Source organism: Camelus bactrianus, chromosome 33, assembly GCF_048773025.1.
Source record: "Camelus bactrianus isolate YW-2024 breed Bactrian camel chromosome 33, ASM4877302v1, whole genome shotgun sequence".
NCBI lineage: Eukaryota > Metazoa > Chordata > Mammalia > Artiodactyla > Camelidae > Camelus > Camelus bactrianus.
This window is the reverse complement of record NC_133571.1, coordinates 17940885-17963058: the sequence shown is the minus strand read 5'-3', so window position 1 is coordinate 17963058 and position 22174 is coordinate 17940885. Positions and strand designations below refer to the sequence as shown.

General features: G+C 36.1%; 1 protein-coding gene and 1 pseudogene across 1 annotated transcript; one reads left to right on the top strand and one right to left on the bottom strand.

Moving 5' to 3' along the window:
* The first annotated feature begins 15412 nt into the window (after nt 1-15412).
* Nucleotides 15413-17431, top strand: LOC105074152 (olfactory receptor 8B12-like). The gene has a single exon (XM_010961625.3). The coding sequence runs from the start codon at nt 15422-15424 to the stop codon at nt 16355-16357; it is 936 nt and encodes a 311-aa protein (XP_010959927.1). The 5' UTR covers nt 15413-15421; the 3' UTR covers nt 16358-17431.
* Nucleotides 17432-20560: 3129 nt separating this feature from the next.
* LOC105074202 (large ribosomal subunit protein uL11-like) lies at nt 20561-21163 on the bottom strand (annotated as a pseudogene).
* Between the last annotated feature and the right edge of the window lie 1011 nt (nt 21164-22174).

The window sequence follows — 22174 nt, the reverse complement described above, 5'->3', positions numbered from 1 at the left end:
TTTAACCAACGGCAGATTGAGGACACAGAGGGCTGACTATATTCACTGTACTATGTCATTTCAAATGAGAGACTTGAGCACTGGCAGAGCAGACATCAAGGAATGAATGCGTGAGCTTTTCTGGTAAGGCTGGGTATCAGCCTCTGTTCCTGAGTGAGTGATCTTGAACTCACATTTTCCTGATTGTTTATCTCTTCACTCCTTCTAATGTTTTCTAGGATTCAGACAATTGTGAGCTCTGCCAGTGACTGAGTGACATATCAATATTCACATTTGAGAATTACATGGAGTTATAATATCATTTTCCAAAGTTAAAAAAAAATGGAATAATATACATGGAAATACTTTCCAAATATTCAGCTGCTCTACAAATGTAAATTTTCATTAGTAAATTTTTTTTTCACTGAACCTGAGGTCCTAGGATAGCTATTCTTAGTTCTGATTACACACAATAACTACCTGGTGACATTTAAAAAATAATGATGTCAGGTTTGTACGTATGGTACTTCTGATTTACTGGCATTTTGGGGGCACTGAGCTCTGTTTCCAGGCAGGTGGCAAAGTTCAGCTAAAGGTAGTTAAGATTTTATTTTTTAAGTTTTGTGTTTATTGGAACCAGAATAATTTTGTAGCTTGAAACACTAGCATGGAGTGCAGTTTATGCTGAGTGAAATACAGCTCCTGAGAAACAATTTGAGATTTATTTCTCTTCACTGTGTTGAAAGGACTTGGGGAAAGTTCAGGTTGGATCAAGATTAGGAGTAGGTAGAAGCAGAAACAAAGTACAATGCAACCTACAGATCAAGAGCAAAATGATTTGAGTAAGAAATGGGCATTTTCCCTTATCCCTTTCTTTGCATGTCCTTAAATCTTGGTGTCCTTAGCTGTCAGTTGATCCTTGGCCACTTACTCTCCTCATACCCAGTGTATCCTCTATAATAATCACATCTCTCTTATTGTTTCACCATTTTGCTATTTCTATGCTGTTGATTTCCAAATTACTACCTACTGTTTGTCTAGTTTTAGAGTCAACCTATGATCAATGAAGAGAAGATTTTTAGCTGATGGTAATTACATGTAGATGCCCAGGAGAGTCCCTGGAAGGAATCTTGGTTTATCTAATTCAAAACAGCAGTTTAAATGGGTCTTGAGAAGCAACTCCTGTCACTGGGAGTCACATCTTCTTGTGATGATTTTTCTTTATTTCTCTTTTCTATCCAATGAGAAAAAACTGAAGAAAACATCATTTATAAGAGCAGATCGTTTTCTTTTTTTTCTGGTAAGTTACCTTCTAGAATTAATTTGGTAGATTCTGTTGAGTAATTGTCAAGTGGTAAACGTAAGCCCCTGGACAATCACTTGTCTGACCCTGACTAAAGTTTTCTAAGTTCTAAACAAGATTGGTCATTAGATGAAATAACCTTGAAACCACTCTAATACTTAGTTTTTTTATTATTCCAACTTATAGATGAGCAAAGAAAAGTTCCATATGAGTGAAAAAGCCTTTTTTAAAAATCTGAAGTATTTCACAACATATTTATTTAAAAGTTATTGAGTGGATTTCTAATTCCACTCATGAAGGGTGAACTCATACTGGAATTGTATTTACACCATAAACAACTAGAAAACCCGACAAGGTATATGAAATAACTTTTTCCAGACATTTGACAACAGGCAGCACCAAATGATTGCTGAGATTCCTGAAAGGAAGGAAGAACATACCATAAGCCAAATGACTGCACCAGTTTACCTGCCTATAGGAATTTTCCATGTTACACTAAGTGGACAAATCCAGAAAGGATAAAAAATATAGTAAAACCTAGAACAATAATTAAGTAATAGTAAAAAAAAAAGCTATAGGTAATAAGCTAATAGTGGACATAAATACATAATAATTTATATAATTTATATATAATCAGCAAAACACTCAATTAGGTCAGAAGAAGTCAAGGGAAAAGAAAAAATAGAATAAAGGACAGTTGGTAGAAGCAGAAAACCAACAGCAAAGAGGTAGACTTAACACCCAAACTGACAGTAGAATTAAATGCAAGTAGCTTAAATATTCTAAATAAAATGCAGAGATGGTCAAATTGGAAAAAAGGTATTACCCAACATTATGCTTTTCCAAGAAATTCACTTTAAAGACACCAGTAGCGAAAGCTGTAAGTATGGAAAAAATATACTATGTAAACATCAATCAAAAGAAAGCTGGAGTGACTGTATTAGCGTTAAGCAAAGTAGACTCCAAAGCAAGAAATATTCCTAGAAATAAGGAGGGACGTTCCATGATGATGAAGAAACCAGTTCATCAAGGTGACTTAAGACTCGTAAATGAGCTCACCTATAACAGTGTTTCTAAATACACGAGCCCAAACTGACAGAACTGAAAGGAGAATATACAAGCCCACCGCTAGCTGGAGGTTGCAATACTCTTTTTTTAAATTAATTGATAGAACTAGTGGGAAAATTAATAACAACATAGAAAATACCCACTGCTTGGCTTTTTTGGAACATCCCACCCAGAAGCAGCAGAATACACAATCTTTCAGGTCTTTCCCACATGGATCAGTTTTCAAGATGAAATCCATTCTGGGCAATGAAACAAACCACCATATGTTTAAAAAGTTGAAACCATACACAGTATACACCCTTACCAGAAGAGATACAGACTAAAAGTAATTTATGGAGAGATACCCGGAAAATCATCAAATATTGGAAAATTAAGCAGCATAGTTTAACGTAACACATGGACCAAAGAAGAAGTCAGAAATTAAGTTAGAAAATAACATTTTGAGCTGAATGAACATGAAGATACATCAATCAAAATTTTTGGAATGCTGCTGGAACAATGCTAATAGGGAAATGTCATTATTTTAGAACAGAAGGAAATTCTAAAACTATTAATCTAGGTTTCCACCTTAATCAGCTACAAAAAAAGAATGAGAACGAAGGAAATAATATAAATAATCATGGAAATCAATAAAATAGGAAACAGATAAACAGTAAAAAGAAATCAATGAAATGAAAACTAGTGTTTGAAAATATCAATAATGTGAAATATAGACAGAAAAATAGATCGATAGGGATAGAGAGTGCATCACATAACATATAAAGCAGCAGAAATGAGGGTGCCTTGCACATCTCAGTGTCAATACTGGGACCTAGGATGGAGGGGAGCCAACATAGGAGAGCAGCAAAGGCAGCTCCAGGCTAAATGAGTCCAGAAAGGACAGAGCATGGAGGCCTCCAGGAGACAAATGAAATTGGTTGATTGTCTCAAATGTTTGGACATTTGGAAAATAATATTAATGGGTACTATGGAGCACATGAAAATATAAAGGAGAGATACTTAGCAGTGGGTAATTATTACAATTCCAGGAAAATTACAAGTAGTAGAAATAAGGAAACATAATCTAAAGTACAACATTCAGCTCTGCAGTGAGGACTTACTGCAGAATTAAGTATGACAATGCAGGCTGCGTTACCATAGTTCTAGTCCTGCAGACATTAATTACCGAGAATCAAAAATTACGACTGGGGAGAATAGGGAGAGGAATTGGAATGGGGGGAGTGTTAGATAAATCTGCATCTATGTTAAGTGGAAGCAAAGCACTCAACACATATATATTAATAATTATTATGACTTAGGTCCTATTACAGGCCATAAATAATTTCCAAAATAGTAAAGTCCTTTAAGAGCGTGATAAGCATACAATGAAGAAACATAGAGGTAAATACCAGAGGAAACAGATATTTAAAAGTGGTTTCGAGTGGAGGGTGGGAAGGGATAGACTGGGATTTCAAAATTGTAGAATAGATAAACAAGATTACACTGTATAGCACAGGGAAATATACACAAAATGTTATGATAACTCAGAGAGACAAAAATGTGACAATGAGTGTGTATATGTCCATGAATGACTGAAAAATTGTGCTGAACACTGGAATTTGACACAACATTGTAAAATGATTATAAATCAATAAAAAATGTTAAAAAAAAAAAAAAAAGAAAGAAAGAAAGAAAGTGGTTTCCTCTGGCTAACAGAGGGGGCCTGGGGATGCTTAGGGAAGGTAATCGTTACTTTTCATTATCACCCCTTTAGTAGCATTTGGAATTTAAACTATGTGTATGATTTTTTTTAAAATAAAAATTGATTAAAATGCTTACCTTCCCTTATATTTTTTTACTGGTGGCATTAATGTAGATCATATTTTTTATATAAAAAGTACAACTATGTTAAAATATTTGACATTTAGTGTGGCAGTTAAAGGTGCAGACTCCAAAGTCAGACAGAGTTGGGTTCAAATTTCCAACTCTGGCTTTTACTATGTGAGCTTAATCAAGTTATGTAAGTTTTTTACTTCTAAGCATTCTTGTCTGTAAATTGGAAATAATAATAACAACAACAACAACATCTACCTCACCATGAAGAGTCTCTAGCACATAAGTGGTCAACATCTATCCGTAGCATCAGATCATACTATCAAGCTATGACCCTGCTGACTTCATAGAGATGAAACACAGACATGCTGTCCAGGAGGCGGGCACCAGTACATATGGAGATGATACTGAGACACATCCTATCTCTGAGATGTATTTCTAACCTGAAAAAAATTTATAGTCTTGCTATTTTAATTCCCTCCTCAAATAATTACTAAAATTTTTGTAATCCTTTATTGTATACACATTTCTTTCAGAGATTGTGTCAAGTACTACTCTTGAAATCCTTGGTTGAGGGAGGGAATGTATTTATAGCAGGAATTATGACTCCCTTTTTAGTAATGAGAAACTGAAGTGCTGAGATTTTTTTTTTTTTTTACTCATTTGATACAGTTTTATTAGAATCTGTATAATCTTAAGACTTGAGGTATTAGAAAACAAAGAGATAAAGTTAGGATCAAATTGCCTTTTTCTTACCTTTTTTTTAAAAGAAATTGAAGAATTAAATTTTAAAGAAATTTAATTGACCTGCAACACTGTGTTAGCTCCAGGCTGAAGTGCTCAGATTTTAAGACTTCAAAGCTTACTTGTGGTGACTTGAAACTTGAACCTAATTCTGCTGTCTCTCAATATTTACTCTTTCCCCTGATTTGTAGGCTAATAAGTACACACAACTACGGCTCTACAGCAGTATTGTGGCTGCACAATATTGAGGTTTACTCTTCATTTCTTAGTATGAGGAGAGTAGAAAAAAGGGGATTATTCACTCTCTAGGACGGGGTTTGGCAAACTCAGTCAAATCCAGCCCACTCCCTGCTTTTGTGATAAGGTTTCACTGAAGCAAAGCCAGAACCCAACAGCATATAAAAAAGATTACACATCGTGATCAAGTGGGGTTCATCCCAGGGACATAAGGGTGGTTCAACATACACAAATCAATCAATGTAATACATCACATCAACAAGAGAAAGGACAAAAACCACATGATCATCTCAACAGATGCAGAAAAAGCATTTGACAAAATTCAACACCCATTTATGATAAAAACTCTCACCAAAGTGGGCAGACAGGGACCATATCTCAACATAATAAAAGCTATATATGACAAACCTACAGCCAGCATAGTACTCAATGGTAAAAAAACTCAAAAGCTTCCCACTAAAATCTGGGACAAGACAAGGCTGCCCACTATCACCACTCCTATTCAACATAGTCTGGGAAGTCCTAGCCACAGCAATCAGGCAAGAGAGAGAAATAAAAGGGATCCAGGTTGGAAAAGAAGAGGTAAAAGTGTCACTATATGCCGATGACATGATACTATATATAAAATCCATTCCTTTCTGCACTGTTGATGCTGCTCTCCTGCTAGGATGGCAGAGCTGAATAGTCGCAAGAGAGATCCTACGGACTGCAGAGTCTAAAATATTTACTACTTGGTCCATTCTGGAAACATTGGCAAACCTCTGCTCTAGGAAACTGATACTACTCAAGCTGCATAATTCACCCAAGGTCACATGGCTAGTGAAAAGCAGAATTGGGCGCAGAACCCAGGATTTGTGACCCTCAGTCTGTTTTGTCCTCCACCATACTGTGCTGTCTTGCTGTAACTTATTTTTTTGTGGCATTTTATCTTTATACTTTAAGTAAACTTAATTTAATACAATTAAGGCCAGGGAGGAATCTTATTGCTGTATTTCCAGCAACTTTTTTTTTCTAATTACAAAAGCAATATGTCTGCATTGTAGAGAAGCAAACAGACAGACAGGCAAGAATCAAATCATTGTATTCTAATGACCAAGAATTTAAAACTGCTATGTGCGTTCTACCAGGTTTTTTTCTATGCATATATGCATTTACATATATGTGTATGAATATACATTTTATTTACTCAAAGTGAGCATACTCTACATGTTGGTTGTAACCTGCTTTCTTGTGTAGCATTAGAAGACACTGACTTACTTGCTCAGCAACAATAATATTACTTGCGTTCATTCTGGTATTGAAGACAAGGAAATCTGCATCATTATAAACTTTATACCTTAAATTATTGGCAGTGAAATATTTAACTTCTTAGTAACGTAGTAACAGAATTTTGAATTGTTATCTCAATTTTTTAAAAAGAGCTAAGCAAATTTCGTCTGGATAGTGATAATGGATTTAAAAGATATCTTACACATCCCCCTTCCATCAAATCTGAGTCTCCTAATATGATAAGGAACAGAAAATCCACAAAAATGTATCACTACTCCGAATCAAAGTTCCTAATAAAACAGAATATTGTTCGTAAGCACAAATTTTTATTCCTGTCTCTTGATGTGAATAGATCTTTCCTATTGAATAGAAAATTGTGGGCAACAGAAATGTAAGTTTTATTCTTGTAATCTTCTAGCTAATTTATAAATAATCCAAAAATTTCTTGTTAGTTGCTAAAAATCTTACCACTAGTTTCATCAGCTCACCAGGAGCTCAGAATTGCTGCTAATGACAACATTCAGAATTACATAGACAACTATATTTCCTTTTTAAGTGGGGAAAAAGCAGTGTGAGAAGGGGAATATATAATTTAGTACATAAAAGGCCTGCCATAGAAATGGGAATTCATGGAAGATATTTTGTTCCTATCTCACACAATTGCTTTCAAACTATAATTGAATACCTGTACTGAGGAAAACTGGAACACAGTTATCTGGAAATCTTAGGAGATACTTTGCTTTCAGCGATCAAGAAATGAGTATCAGAAAATAGAAAGCTACTAGATTTACATTTATCTCCAGTCAAAGTGGCCAATACAGAAAAATGGGTCTCTGAGATTGGGAGTGCTGGGTACGTTTATGTACAGGCAGAATCTCTCCTGGAATATAGCCACTCCAGAGACTGGGTCCTCATTAAAGGAGCAATTAGTCTGGATTTACACATGCACTATGAAAGATGTTTTACCTCCAAGGTGTGTTAATTTTTCTTCTATTGGGAGAGTTACCCTGCAGCCTGGGCAGTTTGGTGCCTAATGCCAGCACTAGGGCGTTTTCAGTTTCATCATCATTATCCTCATTGTTACCATGACCACCACAGTCATTCCCATGAGTATCATCATCACCTTCATCAACATCATCACCTTTGCCCTCAGTCAGTACTGTCCTGCTCAGCGTTCATCATTAGTGTTTCATCTTTATGTACTATCAGCTATATTTATAATCTTTATTATAAAAGGTTTTATTTTATATCTTTTTGTATTGGACATTTCTTCAAAAACAAATTCACTGATTTAGTAGAAAAAAAAAGCTTGTTTAATTTTAGTTAGCTGGCTTTTCCCCCATTGAAATAGTACAAACCTTATTTTATTTTTTATAATTACTCTTGCTTAGTTTTACTATTTTTTATTTTATTTTCATTATGAAATAAAGTAATGTGATGGCATTTTTAGCATCAAATTGGCACAATTTGTTAGGAATTTGTTAGGAAAGACATGAGAGAAGAGCAATGCTTATACGTTGCTCGTAGGAGTGTAATTAAACCTTTCATGAGAACATTTCAGCAGTATTAATAGAGAGTGTATCTTTAGACTTAGCAATTTAACTTCTAGGAATTTATCCTCAGAAAATAAACAGTTAGGTTTACAAAAATGCACATTCAACTCGGCAGTGTTTAGTCGAAATTGGACATAATAAATGTCAAACAAAGAACTGACGTACTAAATGATAGTCCATCCACTGAAGCATATTATGAAACCATTAAGGATAATGCTGTTGAAGTTTACTTATTGACATGAAAAGATGCCAATAATATACTGTTTTAATGAAAATGTTTCAAGGTAGTATATACAATATGATCTAGCATCAAACATTATGCATCCAAATAGTAACAGTATGTAGTAACTACTAACAGTAATAGTAGTATGAATGAATAGCTTTTATTTTCTACTTTATGTTAATATGTACTCTAGAATTTTTCTAAAATATAAATGCAATACTTGTAAGAAATAAATTGTTCAAAGAAGCAATTAAATTTTGCAAACTGGCCATTCAATGAACTGTTTTTTGGTAAACTGACCTGTTGGTAAATTCGCTTTCATGAGCTGATTTTCAGGGAAGTGACCTGACTTCTTTAAAAGCTAGAATAAGTTTGACTCTATTATTGATGAAGGTGATTGAGCAGCAGGAAAATGGTGTCATTTATTAAGACAGGGAATATAGGAAGAGAACTTTTTTGAGGAAAAGTAGTGGATATAATTTTTAATGTGTCAAATTTTAGGTGTCCCTTGGGTATTCAGATGAAATAGATACCGATAGAAATAAAGATTTGGAAGTCACCAGCAGAGGGTAATTCAAGGCATGGGAGTGGACAAGATCTTTTGGAGAGCATAAATAGGATGTCAAGAGAAGGCTGAGGATCGAACCCTGTGGAATATCAGTATTTATCTCTTGAAGGAGATTGAGAAGTGGCCAGAAGTTGGAGGAAAATTAGAAATACGTTTTGAAGGAAAAATGAGTATTTCAAGAAGAAGTTAGCTGTCATTGTGTTAAGTAAGATAGGACCGAAAAGTATTTCCTGAACTTAACAGCATCTGGTTTCATCTATTCCTTACACCATACACAAAAATAAACTCAAAACGGATCAAAGACTTAAACATAAGACAAGATACAACAAATCTCCTAGAAGAAAACATTGGCAAAACATTATCTGACATACATCTCAAAAATGTTCTCCTAGGACAGTCTACCCAAGCAATAGAAATAAAAGCAAAAGTAAACAAATGAAGCCTAATTAAACTTAGAAGCTTCTGCACAGCAAAGGACTCCTCTTTCTTTTTTTTAGATGAGAGGTACTAGGGGTTGAACCTGGGACCTCATGCATGCTGGGCATGGGCTCTTTCGTTGAACTATACCCACCCTCCCCAACACTGCCTTTTGATTTAAGCTAGTCACCAGAATAAAGTTCCTAAGAGATAGCTTTGTTAAATATTGGAACACATCACTGAGTGCATGGCTTTCCTTCCCAGAGAGACCTTTAGAAAGTGTAGACAGTCTCTCTAATGCTGCAATTAAGATTATAGAGGAGTCTCTATCCAACAAGAGAATTTGTTATATTTTCTTTACATTGCTTGATTTCTTTGCACATATAAGACATTTAATTTAATTTAATTATTAGTTAAATAAGATGTCTCTGTTATGCTTTGAATAATCTCTCTGCTTCTACCCATCAATTAAATTTCTCCCTTCCATTAAGTTACACTTGAAGGTTATTTTAGGTTTGTCCTGATCAATTCTGCCTACATTGTGCTTTTTAGCACAATCTTGATTTCTTTTGTACCCTTTGTACTTTTTGAAAATAGTAGATTTTACAGTATTTGTGTATTAAAAACAACTGTATTAATTAACACAACTTTGTTTTAATTAATTAGCACATTTCCTGAATTTAAGTCCCTTAAGGAAAAGAATCCAGTTTTGGAGAGTTTTAAGTTGCTTGGCAGCTAACCAGTCTTTGCAGCAATTTCTGCCATTTAATAACTTTCCTTGCCAGCACCTCTAAGAAAGAAGGTTTCTTCTACAAATACCTGGACCTTGACAAGCAGAAATTTTCTGGCACAATATTGACAAATTAAAAGCTTCAAATTTAGTTTCTGTAAACCTAATTATGTATAGTTTATATTACTTTTTTGTGGGAATAAAATGTCTGCTTATCAGAACCTTTGATGAATTATTCCCTGAACAACTAGCCCTGGAATTATGGGTTTGCCACATGGATTATTATTGCACATCATTCCATTCAGCATGTTCTTAAGAAGCATCTCTAATGCATTCATCACTCTGGTAGGTAGTGAGTGTGTTAGCGTACCCCAAAGCTGCAGGACTAAGAATTCTCCTTACAGAAGCTTTTAATCTAATTGGGGTTTGTGGAATATAGTCTTGAAATAACAAATAAATAGTATAAGGCTAAATCAGACTAAGCACAGTAAGAGTAATATGGAAAAAATAAGTGAATAACCTTGCAGAAGAGTGACTTGGTTCAAGGTTATTTTTCAGTTCTTTTTCCCCTTGGATTTTTGGTAATGTTATTTATCCATCACTCTTGAAATTTTCTCTGCTTTCAGCCTCTGTGACATTTTACAGACTCAACTACTATTTATTAAGGGAATATTCACTGGGCTATAATTTAATCCTCACAAATATCTGTAAGTTTGGTATTATTATTTGTTGAATCTTAATTAGGTTAAATAACTTACTCAGGTTCTCCAGGACAGAAGGAATGCAGGTGGGGTTTGGTTCTAGGTTTGTTTTCTCAATTGCTACACTTGCCTTATTTTGACATTTCCTTTGGTCAACATCCTTCTCCCATTATCTGTTTGTTGGCATTTTTAAAAACTGGTTTTATTTCACTTATTTTTTTTTTAAAAAAACAACTTTATTGTGGTGTAATTTCTGTACGGTATTTCAAACTACCAACTTATCCCTTCCCACCTCTTTTACCCTCTGTTAACCATAAGTCTGTTTTCTATGTCTATGAGTCTGTTTCTGTTTTGTAAATAAGTTCATTTGTGTCTTTTTTTAGATTCTACATATAAGTGGTATCATATGGTATTTTTCTTTCTTTTTCTGGCTTACTTCACTTGGTACGAAGATCTCCAGGTACATCGATGTTGCTGCAAATGGCATTTTATTCTTTTTTATGGCTGAGTAGCATTCCATTTTGTGTGTGTGTGTGTGTGTGTGTGTTTGTGTGTGTGTGTGTGTATACACCACAACTTTATCCAGTCATCTGTCAATGAACATTTATGTTCTTTCCATCTCTTGGCTATCGTAAATAGTGCTGCTGTGAACATTGGGGTGCAAGTGTCTTTTAGAACTATATGCCCATGAGTGGGATTGCTGGATCATACAGTAAGTTTATTTTCCGTTTTTTAAGGAACCTCCATACTGTCCTCCATAGTGGCTGCCCCAATTTATATTTCCACCATGTTGGCATTTTTGAAAGGTTCTAACTTTGCCCTTGTCTTTAAACTCTCTTCCTCAAAGCAAGTTTCCCCATTTTTCTGTAATCACATCTATTTAGATGATTCCCCAGTTTGTATCTGAATCCCTTTCATTCACTGTCTGATATTCAATTTCCTACTTTCTGTTTCTGCTCTGTTTTGTCGCTTGGAAGTCCTGCCAGCATTCGACGATCTTGTTTAAAGTCCAGCTTTCTACCCTTCCCCCTCCTAATTTTTTTCATTTCCATTATCCTGCTCCTGTTTCCCTGAGCTTGAAAACTTAATCAAATATGATTTGTGCCTCTTTCTCTCTGTTGTTCTCCCTCAAGCCATAGAGGTACGAAATCCTGTTTGGAATTTCATCATAATATCATAATATGTGGTCCTGTTCATCTTTCTCTGTTTCTACTGCTGGCGTAAAGTTTTAAAATTAATTCCCCTGCCCTCTGTTTTAGCCCATTCTGAAACTACTTTCACCTGAGGATATAGTTATTGCTATTACTATAATAAATAATACATTTTATCTATCTAATAAAATAATATATAAATAGTTATTTCAATAATAAAAAAAAACCCTCTTTTTGTCTCTTCTTTGTGCCAGAAGGTGCATCACTTACTCATTAAAACAACCCTTTGAGTTGTGGTTATTTTACTCATTTTAAGACAAAAATTTGGAAACTCATCGAAAGGTTCAACAAATTTCTCAAGATGACATAACTATTAAGTAGCAGAACCAGGATTTGTGCTGAGGTCCAGATTCCAAAGTTCATGCTCTGAATAGTTCTCATTCAATGAGGATAAATTTCAGAATGAGAGGGAACTACTAATTTTACTGGGATAATAGACACAAACTGGGATTGTCCTAGAAAACTGGGACTTAAGACTCTAACTTTATAAATTCTGCTTTCTACTCCCTAACCATTGGTGACACTCAGATAAATAATGGAGAGGTCAAAAGGACATCTACTTTTGAAGAAAGACAAATACTCATCCTTGTACTCAGTGAGTTCAGGGATGACCGCAGGATGGCTTCTTGGAAATATCCAGGAAAAGGCTGGCTACACCAGAAAGGAGCTTAATAGAGAACTGAACACTAAAGACACAAAATCCAGAGCCATTTATGGAGGGACCATTGAAGCCATGAAACAAATTAGCTCATCAAGAATTTAAGAAAATAGAAAGCGTGTGGAAGGTTAAGAACTGAACCCTGGAAAATGTGGCCTAGGAAGGGAGAGAACTAGGAAGATGAGCCTTTAAGGGCAATGCATCTACTAGACTGTAAGCTTCTTTCTGGTCTGAATCGTGTGTGTGTGTGTGCGCGCGCGCGCATGCACGCCGTGTGTATGTGCGTGTGTGCTTGTATCCCTGAACCTCATCAACTATTATACAGACCCACAGGACTACTGAAAGATGAATTTAATTCTATCTACTTTCTCAGGAGCTAATCGAAGCTGTTTCACATGAAGTCCTCTCAGAGTCCATCTTTTCCCTCTGGCCAGGTTTGTCCTTCTTCCTATGGAAGCTGGGAATCCTATGATAGGGAGGAATTGGTTTGGGACCATACTTGTACCACTTTGATGAACTACCAGAAGTCTGAGAGTTAACGCACATGCATGAGACATATTTGCAAAGATATTTTATTGTATGTAAATCTTCACATGCCCCATAATGTTTCATGTACAATATATAATTTAAGTTAGAAATAAATAGAAGAAGGAAGCCATTTTTCAGAAATTCAAGTTTTGGGAAGGTGACAGTACTACACAAATAGAAAAACAAAATAGAATTTTTTTTCTTTCTATTTGTACTGGAGCAAGTCATTAGGTAACATGGCTTTAGAGAAGCCCTGTTTAAAGACGCATTTGGAAATGAAGTTGCCATGGCAACTGTCTCTAAAGTAACAAAATCCCCTTGGAGCTTTTGAGAATCCCCTAGTGTCTTCTTCGCACTTGGATCTCAAGGAGAACCTATTTTAATTTCATTTTAATGAATTATTTTTCTAAATTTGTAACTTCTGTGCAGTGATATTGAGAACAAGGATAGAGGCTCATTAGGATTACTCTGAGAAGCGGGTCATTTTTAAATTGAAAGGTAAATCACCATCGTTGCCGAGTCTTAGCGGAAGGTGAGCAAGTCCTCACTGGTGTATGTGCACAAACTCACAAAGGTACACAGGCCCAGGTGCAGTGCTTTCAGTTAGACTTGCTTGAAGGAAGACAGACTTCTGCCTTTGTGTTTGGATTTCATAACTTCTCTAAGAGGACTTCTGCCAGTAACTCAGGACCAAAAAACCTCTCTAATCCACTGGTGCACTGAAGCTCAAACCTCCCCACATGAAGATTTATTTCTTGGGTATGAAATCTGTTAGCCTTAATATATAAAAGCCCCTGGTAAGGGGTTTAAAATTCAAGTTGCCACACAAAACTTTTTAGTCTGTATTTGAATGAAATCCCTCCCTGAGAACTGTTTTCACAATGTGTGCAATTTACAGTAGCCAGGACTGATATCTAGAGACAAATTAAGTCCTTTCAAGAAGCCCAGCGATGTCCCTGGCCCTTATGAGGTTTGGAGTTGGACAGACCAGAGTTTGACTACGGAAACACAAACTCTGTGTGTGTCTCACTTTTAAAGTGAAGATTAATAGGTCTAACATATCAATAGGTTGTTGTGAGGAATTAATCAGATAAAATTATTTGTGTATGGCTTTGGATCCTTTGTACGAGGGTCCTGGGTCAGATATGGTGTTCAGTACACAGTAAGTGTTCAATACAAGGTAGCAAGCATTGCTTTTTTTCACATTGCTTTGCTCTTAAATGTGCTTAAAAAGATGTAACCTGAATAAAAGAATAGGTCATTAAAATACATGTTAAACATTATCAAAGATGTAAACAAACATTTCTTCTTCCTTGGGGAAGGTGGTCTCTGGAGGAGTGATCTTGAGGGAGTCTCTAGCTAGATCCCTGAGATCTCAAATCCAGAATAAAACTCTTTAGTCTCCTGTTACCCATGGGCATTAGGAAAGGATACTGTTTCACCCCTGGAAGCTGGACAAGATGCTCAGGACAAAGCCACAATCAAAGATCATGTTCTTCTGCTCATCAAGAGGACCAAGATAAACTAGAGGTCTTGATCCTTAACCTAGAGAAACAGAAGCAGCAGCCTCTGAGCACTGAGCTGTCACCCTCTTTTCACCAGGGCCATTTGAGTGTCCATGAAAGAGATGGATGAGAGCCAGCAGAGCACAGAACTGTGATGCCAAGCAGAAGGAGGGTGAGTGCCTGCCCGACCTGTCTGTCCTGAGGCAGAGTGGTTAAAAGCTCAAACCTTGTTAAGCCAGACCACTTGAGCTCATGTTCTGCTGCAACTTAGGAGCACTGGGACTTGAGCAAGTCACTTAGGCCCAGTGTCCGCATCTATCATATGGGGATAATCATAATGCCACACAGCATCTAGAACAGTGCCTACCCCACAGCTAGTGCTCAGTAAACACGTCTTTTCTTTTTCTTAAAATTAATTAATAACTTTACATGATGACTGTTATTATTTTCATGTAATAATGTCACAGCCATTCCAGCTAAAGACCCTGAGCACACGACCTCCTCTTCCTGCTCTGTCTAGCACTAGCCCCAGTGTGGAAGGATGAGGCAGGGTCAAATGACTTCCACTTCTCAAGAATGACCCAGAAAAGGACCCCAGGGCTGTAGAAGGAGGACGTGCACAGAAGGGGCCACAGGGAAGACCGGAGGGTCATCCCAGCTGAGCTTGTGGGCCCCCTCCCCGGTTGTACTGGCCTTTATTCTAGAGAGAAGTTTCACTCACAGACAGTTGCTAGGACGGTTCAAGATACCTGGGGACCGTGAAAAGAGAGATACAGGTATGAAGAAATGTCATTTTCCTGAAGTTCAAAAATCTCTCTGTTCAAATTCCATTCTCAAGAAGGGTTTCTTTTTTTTTTTCCCTCTCCTTTTCTGAACAACTCTCCTTTTTTCCCTCAGAGACCCTCCTAGAGGAGAATGGCTGCAGATAACACCTCCTCTGTGACAGAGTTCATCCTCGCAGGCTTAACGAACCAGCCAGAACTCCAGATCCCCCTCTTCTTCCTGTTTCTAGATTTCTACGTGGTCACCATGGTGGGGAACCTGGGCTTGATAACGCTGATTGGACTGAATTCTCACCTTCATATTCCCATGTACTTTTTCCTCTTCAACTTGTCCTTCATAGATTTTAGTTTCTCTACTGCCATCATCCCCAAAATGCTGACAAGTTTTGTCTCAAAGAAAAACATCATTTCATACGCAGGGTGTATGACTCAGCTCTTTTTCTTCTGTTTCTTTGTCTTTTCTGAATCCTTCATCCTGTCCGGGATGGCGTATGACCTGTATGTCGCCATCTGTAGACCACTGGTATACACAGTCACCATGTCTCCTCAGGTGTGTTTACTCTTTTTGTTGGGTGTCTATGGGATGGGGGTTTTGGGGGCTGTGGCCCATACAGGAAATATAGTGTTTCTGACCTTTTGTGCTGACAGCCTTGTCAATCACTACATGTGTGACATCCTTCCCCTCCTTGAGCTCTCCTGCAACAGCTCGTACATAAATGTACTAGTTGTCTTTATCGTTGTGACCATTGGCATTGGGGTGCCTATTGTTGCCATTTTTATCTCTTATGGTTTCATTCTTTCCAGCATTTTACACATTAGCTCCATGGAAGGCAGGTCCAAAGCCTTTAGTACGTGCGGTTCCCACATCATTGCAGTTTCTCTTTTCTTTGGGTCGGGGGCGTTCATGTACCTCAAACCACCTTCCATTTTACCCCTTGACCAGGGGAAAGTATCCTCCCTGTTCTATACCATTGTTGTCCCTATGTTCAGCCCGTTAATCTACAGCCTGAGGAATAAGGATGTCAAATTTGCCCTGAAGAAAACCTTGGGCAGAATAACCTTTTCTTGAAGAAATACTAGAAATTGAGAAATAAGATCCAAGAAATGTTTACTGGGGTATTATTATTATTATTATTATTATTATTATTATTATTATTATTAATTATTCAGTGTGGACTCCAAGCTCCAGTGCTTCCTTTCTATCCTGTATGTACAGGAGATTTGAACTCTCTTTTCCAGATGGACTTAGTCTCCTTCACCCTCATTCCCCAACTCATCCTTATTTATTTTACGAAAATAGTTGCTATAATTATAGAGTATTCAATACTGAACGAGACTTAGGAATCATTGAATCCAGTGCCTTTATATAATACATCACGTTTAGGAGGCTCAGAAATATTTGTAAGTTGCCCAAGAACATACAAACTACCTGGTGTCAGAGCCGGGGCTGGAATCACAGCTTGAATCCTAGTCCAGTTTGTTTTCCTTTATGCCATGTTTTCTTGCCTCATGTCTTTCTTGGATGATTTTATTTCACATGTTTGTTGACCTAGCACATTTAAGTTATGAATATATTCACAGTAATTTCATGCTACTTTTCACAGGATAATTTTAATACATCACATTTTGTAAGAGTAGGAGGTGAAAAATTTTGTTGAGTTGGTCCTGGCAAAACAACAAGACCAGTTCTGATGAATTTTGTAGTGTGTAAGTGGGAAGTGTGTTCAGTTTCAGATGGAATCAAGTATGGTGACCTCTGACTTGGTGAGGGGAGCCCTAGAGACATAGTTTAGTGAAATAAAACTTCCGGGCAAGAGAAATTTAATTTTATGAGGTGTAAAGATGTGGGGCGGAGGTAGTATATATTATTCCAAGACTAATAAAGACAGATTTTGGAATTTCATTTCAAGGGTTACCTTGGTTGTGGTGTGAGGTAGCTGGGAGCTGTGCTGTTCAATACAGTAGTCACTAGCCACATATGGTACTTAGCACTTGAATCGTGATCATCCAAATTGAGGCACGTTGTAAGCATACTGCAAGTGTGCAATGTAAGCGCAAAATACACATTGGATCTTTGAAGAATCAGTTTGAAACCTAATGTAAAGTATCTCACTGATAACTTTTTATATTGATTACATTATGAAATCACATTTTGGATCTATTATGCTAAATAAAATATATCATTAAAGCAAACTTATCTGTTTAGTGTTTTAATGTATCTCCTAGGAAGTTTAGAATTACATATGTGGCTTGCATTTTATTTCTACTGGAACACACCAGTCTGGAGGATGTAACAGAGCACTAGATGGGACACATACAGTTATCAGGGCAGCACCAAGCTGTTGCTTATTAGGAGAGGAAACAGCTATTGAATTTTCAGGCATTGCAATAGCCACCATATTCTAATAATGGGGCACACAGGGAAGGAATGATGAATTCAGGATAAGTTGATAAATGCACAGTACTATGTAATGGGAAATATAGCTTTATATAAAAAAACAAAAGGAATAATTTTTTGGTCTAAACTCACCATTAGTGACAAAATTGCTTTGAGCAGCAATGACAAGTGAAGTGCTGGGGAAATATTTTTACTTATGAATTTTTCCTTAGAAAAGTCCTTTTTTTAGGAAATAAGGGAAGTTTGGATAAATGTTTAGTTTTGCTCTTTGATTCTGTTTGATGTTGCTGCAACAAAAAGAATAAGCATACAGAGAAGGATTATACTTTAGATGAGATTGAATAGTTCCCTGAATTCAGGGGATCTAGAATTTAGCAATGGGTTTGGTATACGAGGTATGCAGTGCCATGTGCATAATGAAAGAAAACAGAAACCTTAAAAAATTTTGTAATCTAACTTTCATACGGTAAATTGCACAAATCTTGAGTGTATAGTTCATTGAACTTTTGCTTGTGTATATGTAACCACAACTTAGATTAAGATGTAAAGTATTTCCATCCACGTTAGAAGGTTCCCTCTTTCCTTTTTCTTTCCCAGTGAATACTACCTGCCCTCAACACTCCCTACCCCAAGAGCTAGCCACTATTCCTTTATTATCATAGATTAGTTTTGCCTGTATTTGAAGTTTAATTAAAATGTACTCTGTTGTTTCTGGCTTCTTTTCCTCAGTATAAAGCCTGTGATATTCATCTATATTGTTGCATATATGGATAATTATTATTTTTAAGGCTGCTTACTATTCCATTATGTGACTGTATAATTATTTAGCCTGTTAATGCTAACAGATCCAAGCTTTTGCCTGTTATTAATACAGCTTCTAGAAACATTTTTGAACATGCATTTTGATTAAAGTAGGCAAACATTTCTTTTGGATGTATACTTAGATGTGAATTTACTGGATAACAGAGTAGGCATATGTTTAGATTTTATAAATGCTGCCAAACTGTTTTCAAAAATATTTAAGTCAATTTATACTGCTATCAACAACGTCCAAGAGTTCCAGTTTCTCTACATACTTATTAACACTCACTATTTTAATTTTATCCATTCTGGTGTTGTGGCAGAATGCTTTCTTGTTTTAATTTTCATTTTCCTAATGGTTACTGATGTTGAGCATTTTAATATATTTACTGGCTATTTGAATATCTTCTTCCGCAAACTAATTGTGTAAGTCTTTTTCCCATTTGAAAAACATGGCTGTTAGTTGTTTTCTTATTGCTTTGAAGAAATTAAAAAATTCTACATAGAAGTCCATATATGTGCACAAGTGTCTGTATATATACATGGATGTATAATATAGGTATACATGGGTTGTATATCCATGTATACATACATACACACATATCTTTATCTCTACCTCTATCTCTATCTCTCTATATATCTATTTTTCTCCCAGATTGTGTCTCACTTCTTCTTAATGTTATCTTTTGATAGCAGATGTTCTTAGTTTTCATGAAGTTTAATTTGTCAACTTTGCCTTTTATGGTTAGTGCAGTGTCTTGTTTAGGAGATCTTTAGCTATTCTTCCTGATGCCAGCAGAAGAGAAATGTGAAGGGATGTGAGTGAGAAAGAAGACACAGCAAACCCACGGTGGCTTTGGCTCTTCAATATTTTGGGTCTCCTGATCTTCTGGCTCCACCCTCTGCTTATATTACCTCTACTTCTATTTTGGTTGATGCTTTGCAGGGGCAGGGCACTTGAGGCACGAAGGTGCCAGTATTGCAAGTATTTTTAATTTAATAAACATGTATTTGTGTATCTATTTTTATGTTTAAAGGGGTTTTAAGAAAATATAATTAACATATAATTAACTCCAAATCGTTAAACTATTAATTTTGATATAGTTTGACATATGTATATACACTCATGAAACCATCACCACAATCCTGTCCCTTTGAGAACTCTTCCATTCTCCCTGCCCACCCTTTCTAGGCAACCACTGATCTGCTTTCTGTCAGTCCTTTGTTTTCATTCTCAAGGTTTTTATATAAATGAAATTGTACAGCATGCATAAATTTTTGTCACTTGGTTTCATTATTTTGAGATTCTTCGATGTTGTGGAACAATTTTTTTTTGTTATTAAGTAGTGAATCCATTGAATGGATGCCCTACAACTACTACTACTACTACTAGTATAATGAATATTCTACTACTTGTTGATGGTCCTTTTGGGTTGTTTCTAGTTTTTTGCTATTACAAACAAAACTATTCTGAACATTGATGTGCAAGTCTTTGTATGAACATATCCTTTCATTTCTCTTTAGTGACATATAGGAGTGGAATGGTGAAGTCACATGATAGATTTATGTTTAACTTTTTAAGAAACTGCCAAATTGTTTTCCAATGTGGTTTTGCCATTTTATACTGCCACCAGTGAGATTTTCAACTCCTCCACATCCTCATCAATACTCAGTACGGTCCACTTTTTAACAGAAGACATTTTAATTGGTGTCTAATAGTATCTCAATGTGGTTTTAGTTTGTGTTTCCCTAATGACCAATGATGATGAGCATCTATTCATATGGTCACTTGTCATCCATATATCTTCTCTGAGAAAATGTCTATCCAACTTATTTGCCCCCTTTTTTTAAAAAAAAAAGCAGCCTGTTTATTCTTTATCATTGAGATTTCAGTTTTTAAAATATATTTTGCATCAAGTCCTTCAACAAATGAGACTTTCAAATAGTCCATGGTCTGTCTTTTCATTCTATTAACAGAAGATCGTAATTTTAATGAAGTCCAATTTATCACTTTTTTGGGGGTTGTCAAATAAGCCTTTATTAAATCATCTTTCTTTGTAGTTAACTAGCTTGTCATTTCACTGCACCACTGTTGATGTCATCTGTGATGTCGTGAGAGTGGCAGCCATCAACACTGCAGCCCAAGACTGGGCAGTCCCCAGGATCTCTTTAATGGTTCCAGAGAGTTCTCTGACTAAAGATCGGTGCCACATCTGTCAGGCAATGTTTACCATCTCACCAAAAGTGGTATTTCCACTGTGTTTAATGTTTTTCTGCTTCTTTCTCTTTCTTGGTGGTTCCTGGAGGGCTTTGATGATCAGGACAGAGGCAGAAGGTACCACCTCAATCTGGGCTTGTGTGTTCTAAAGTTTCACCGTAATCCTCAGACCCTTCCAATCACCAGTTGCCATGGTGATGCTGTCATCAACTTTTTTTTGGAGACAGACCCAGGGGACCAATCTTAGGGGCCAGGGCAGATGTGTCACCCACTTCCCCACTGGTGCACCTCAGGTATAAGATTTTGATCTTATTGGGGTTGAACTTAGGTGGTATGGTGGAGGTGGTGAGTGGCAGATGAACCCAGATTCAGGACGACTGAAGATAGTTGCACCTCGGCTTCCTTTGAGCCAAAAGCCGAAAGCACTTTTTTCTTTTGTGAATTGTAGCTTTGTTCATGTATCCAAAAATGTTTTACTTGAGAAAATATCAGAAAAAGTTTCTCCTATATATTCTATTCTGGAGGTTTTATAGATTTTTACATTTGAGTCTGTAATTAATTTTGAGTCAATTTTTGTATATAGTGTGAGGTATGAATCAAAGTGTTTTAATTTGTTTTGTTTTTGGTATGTGTGTTTTTGCACAAAGATGTCCAGTGATTGTTCTTTTACTTATGTTAAAAATCAATTGATTTTATTTCTGCGTGTTTGTTTCTGTTCCTTTCATCTACTTGTTTATCTTGCTGCCAATATCATACAGTTTTGATTACTGTAGCTTTAAAATAATTCCTGAAATCAGGAAGTGTAAGCCCTCTACCTTCATTCATCTTTTTCAAATTCGTTTTTGCTATTTTAGGTTCTTTGAATTTACATATGAATTTTAGAATTGGCTCGTAAATTCCTACAAAAGAACCTGCTGAGATTTTGATTGAGATTAAATTAGGGAATCTTTCTGGGGAGAACTGACATTTATACTCACCTCCACAGTAAATGGGAATGCCTACTTTCCTACAGTCCCTCCAACATAGTATTATCAAAAATGTCAAATTTTCCAACCTGATTGGTAAGAAACATTTATTAAGTATTGTTATAATTTGCATTTCTCTAATAGAAACATTGGGGATGTTTTCAGGTATTTCATGGCTCTTGGTATTACTTCTTGTATCTTTTCGCACCTTCTTGCCTCTTTTCTGTTGGATTTTGTTTTTCTCAATTTTTAGGAGAACTGTATATTAAGTATATTAGCTTTTTATTGGAGGTAAAAATTGCATATATTCCCCCCCATTTGTGATTTGGCTTTTGACTTTCCTTATGACATAAAATTTTTATATTAAAGGTTTTAATCTTTTATTGTTTCTGATATTTTAATCATAGTTAGAAATGCTTTCTTTCCTCTTAGGTTATACACAAATTCACTCATTTTTTTTTTCATAATGTTTGTGTGGTTTCATCCTTTCTCCATTTGAATGTC

Bases quoted from the DNA above. Each gene is read 5' to 3' on its own strand.
- LOC105074152 (XM_010961625.3), top strand. From the start codon at position 15,422: ATGGCTGCAGATAACACCTCCTCTGTGACAGAGTTCATCCTCGCAGGC.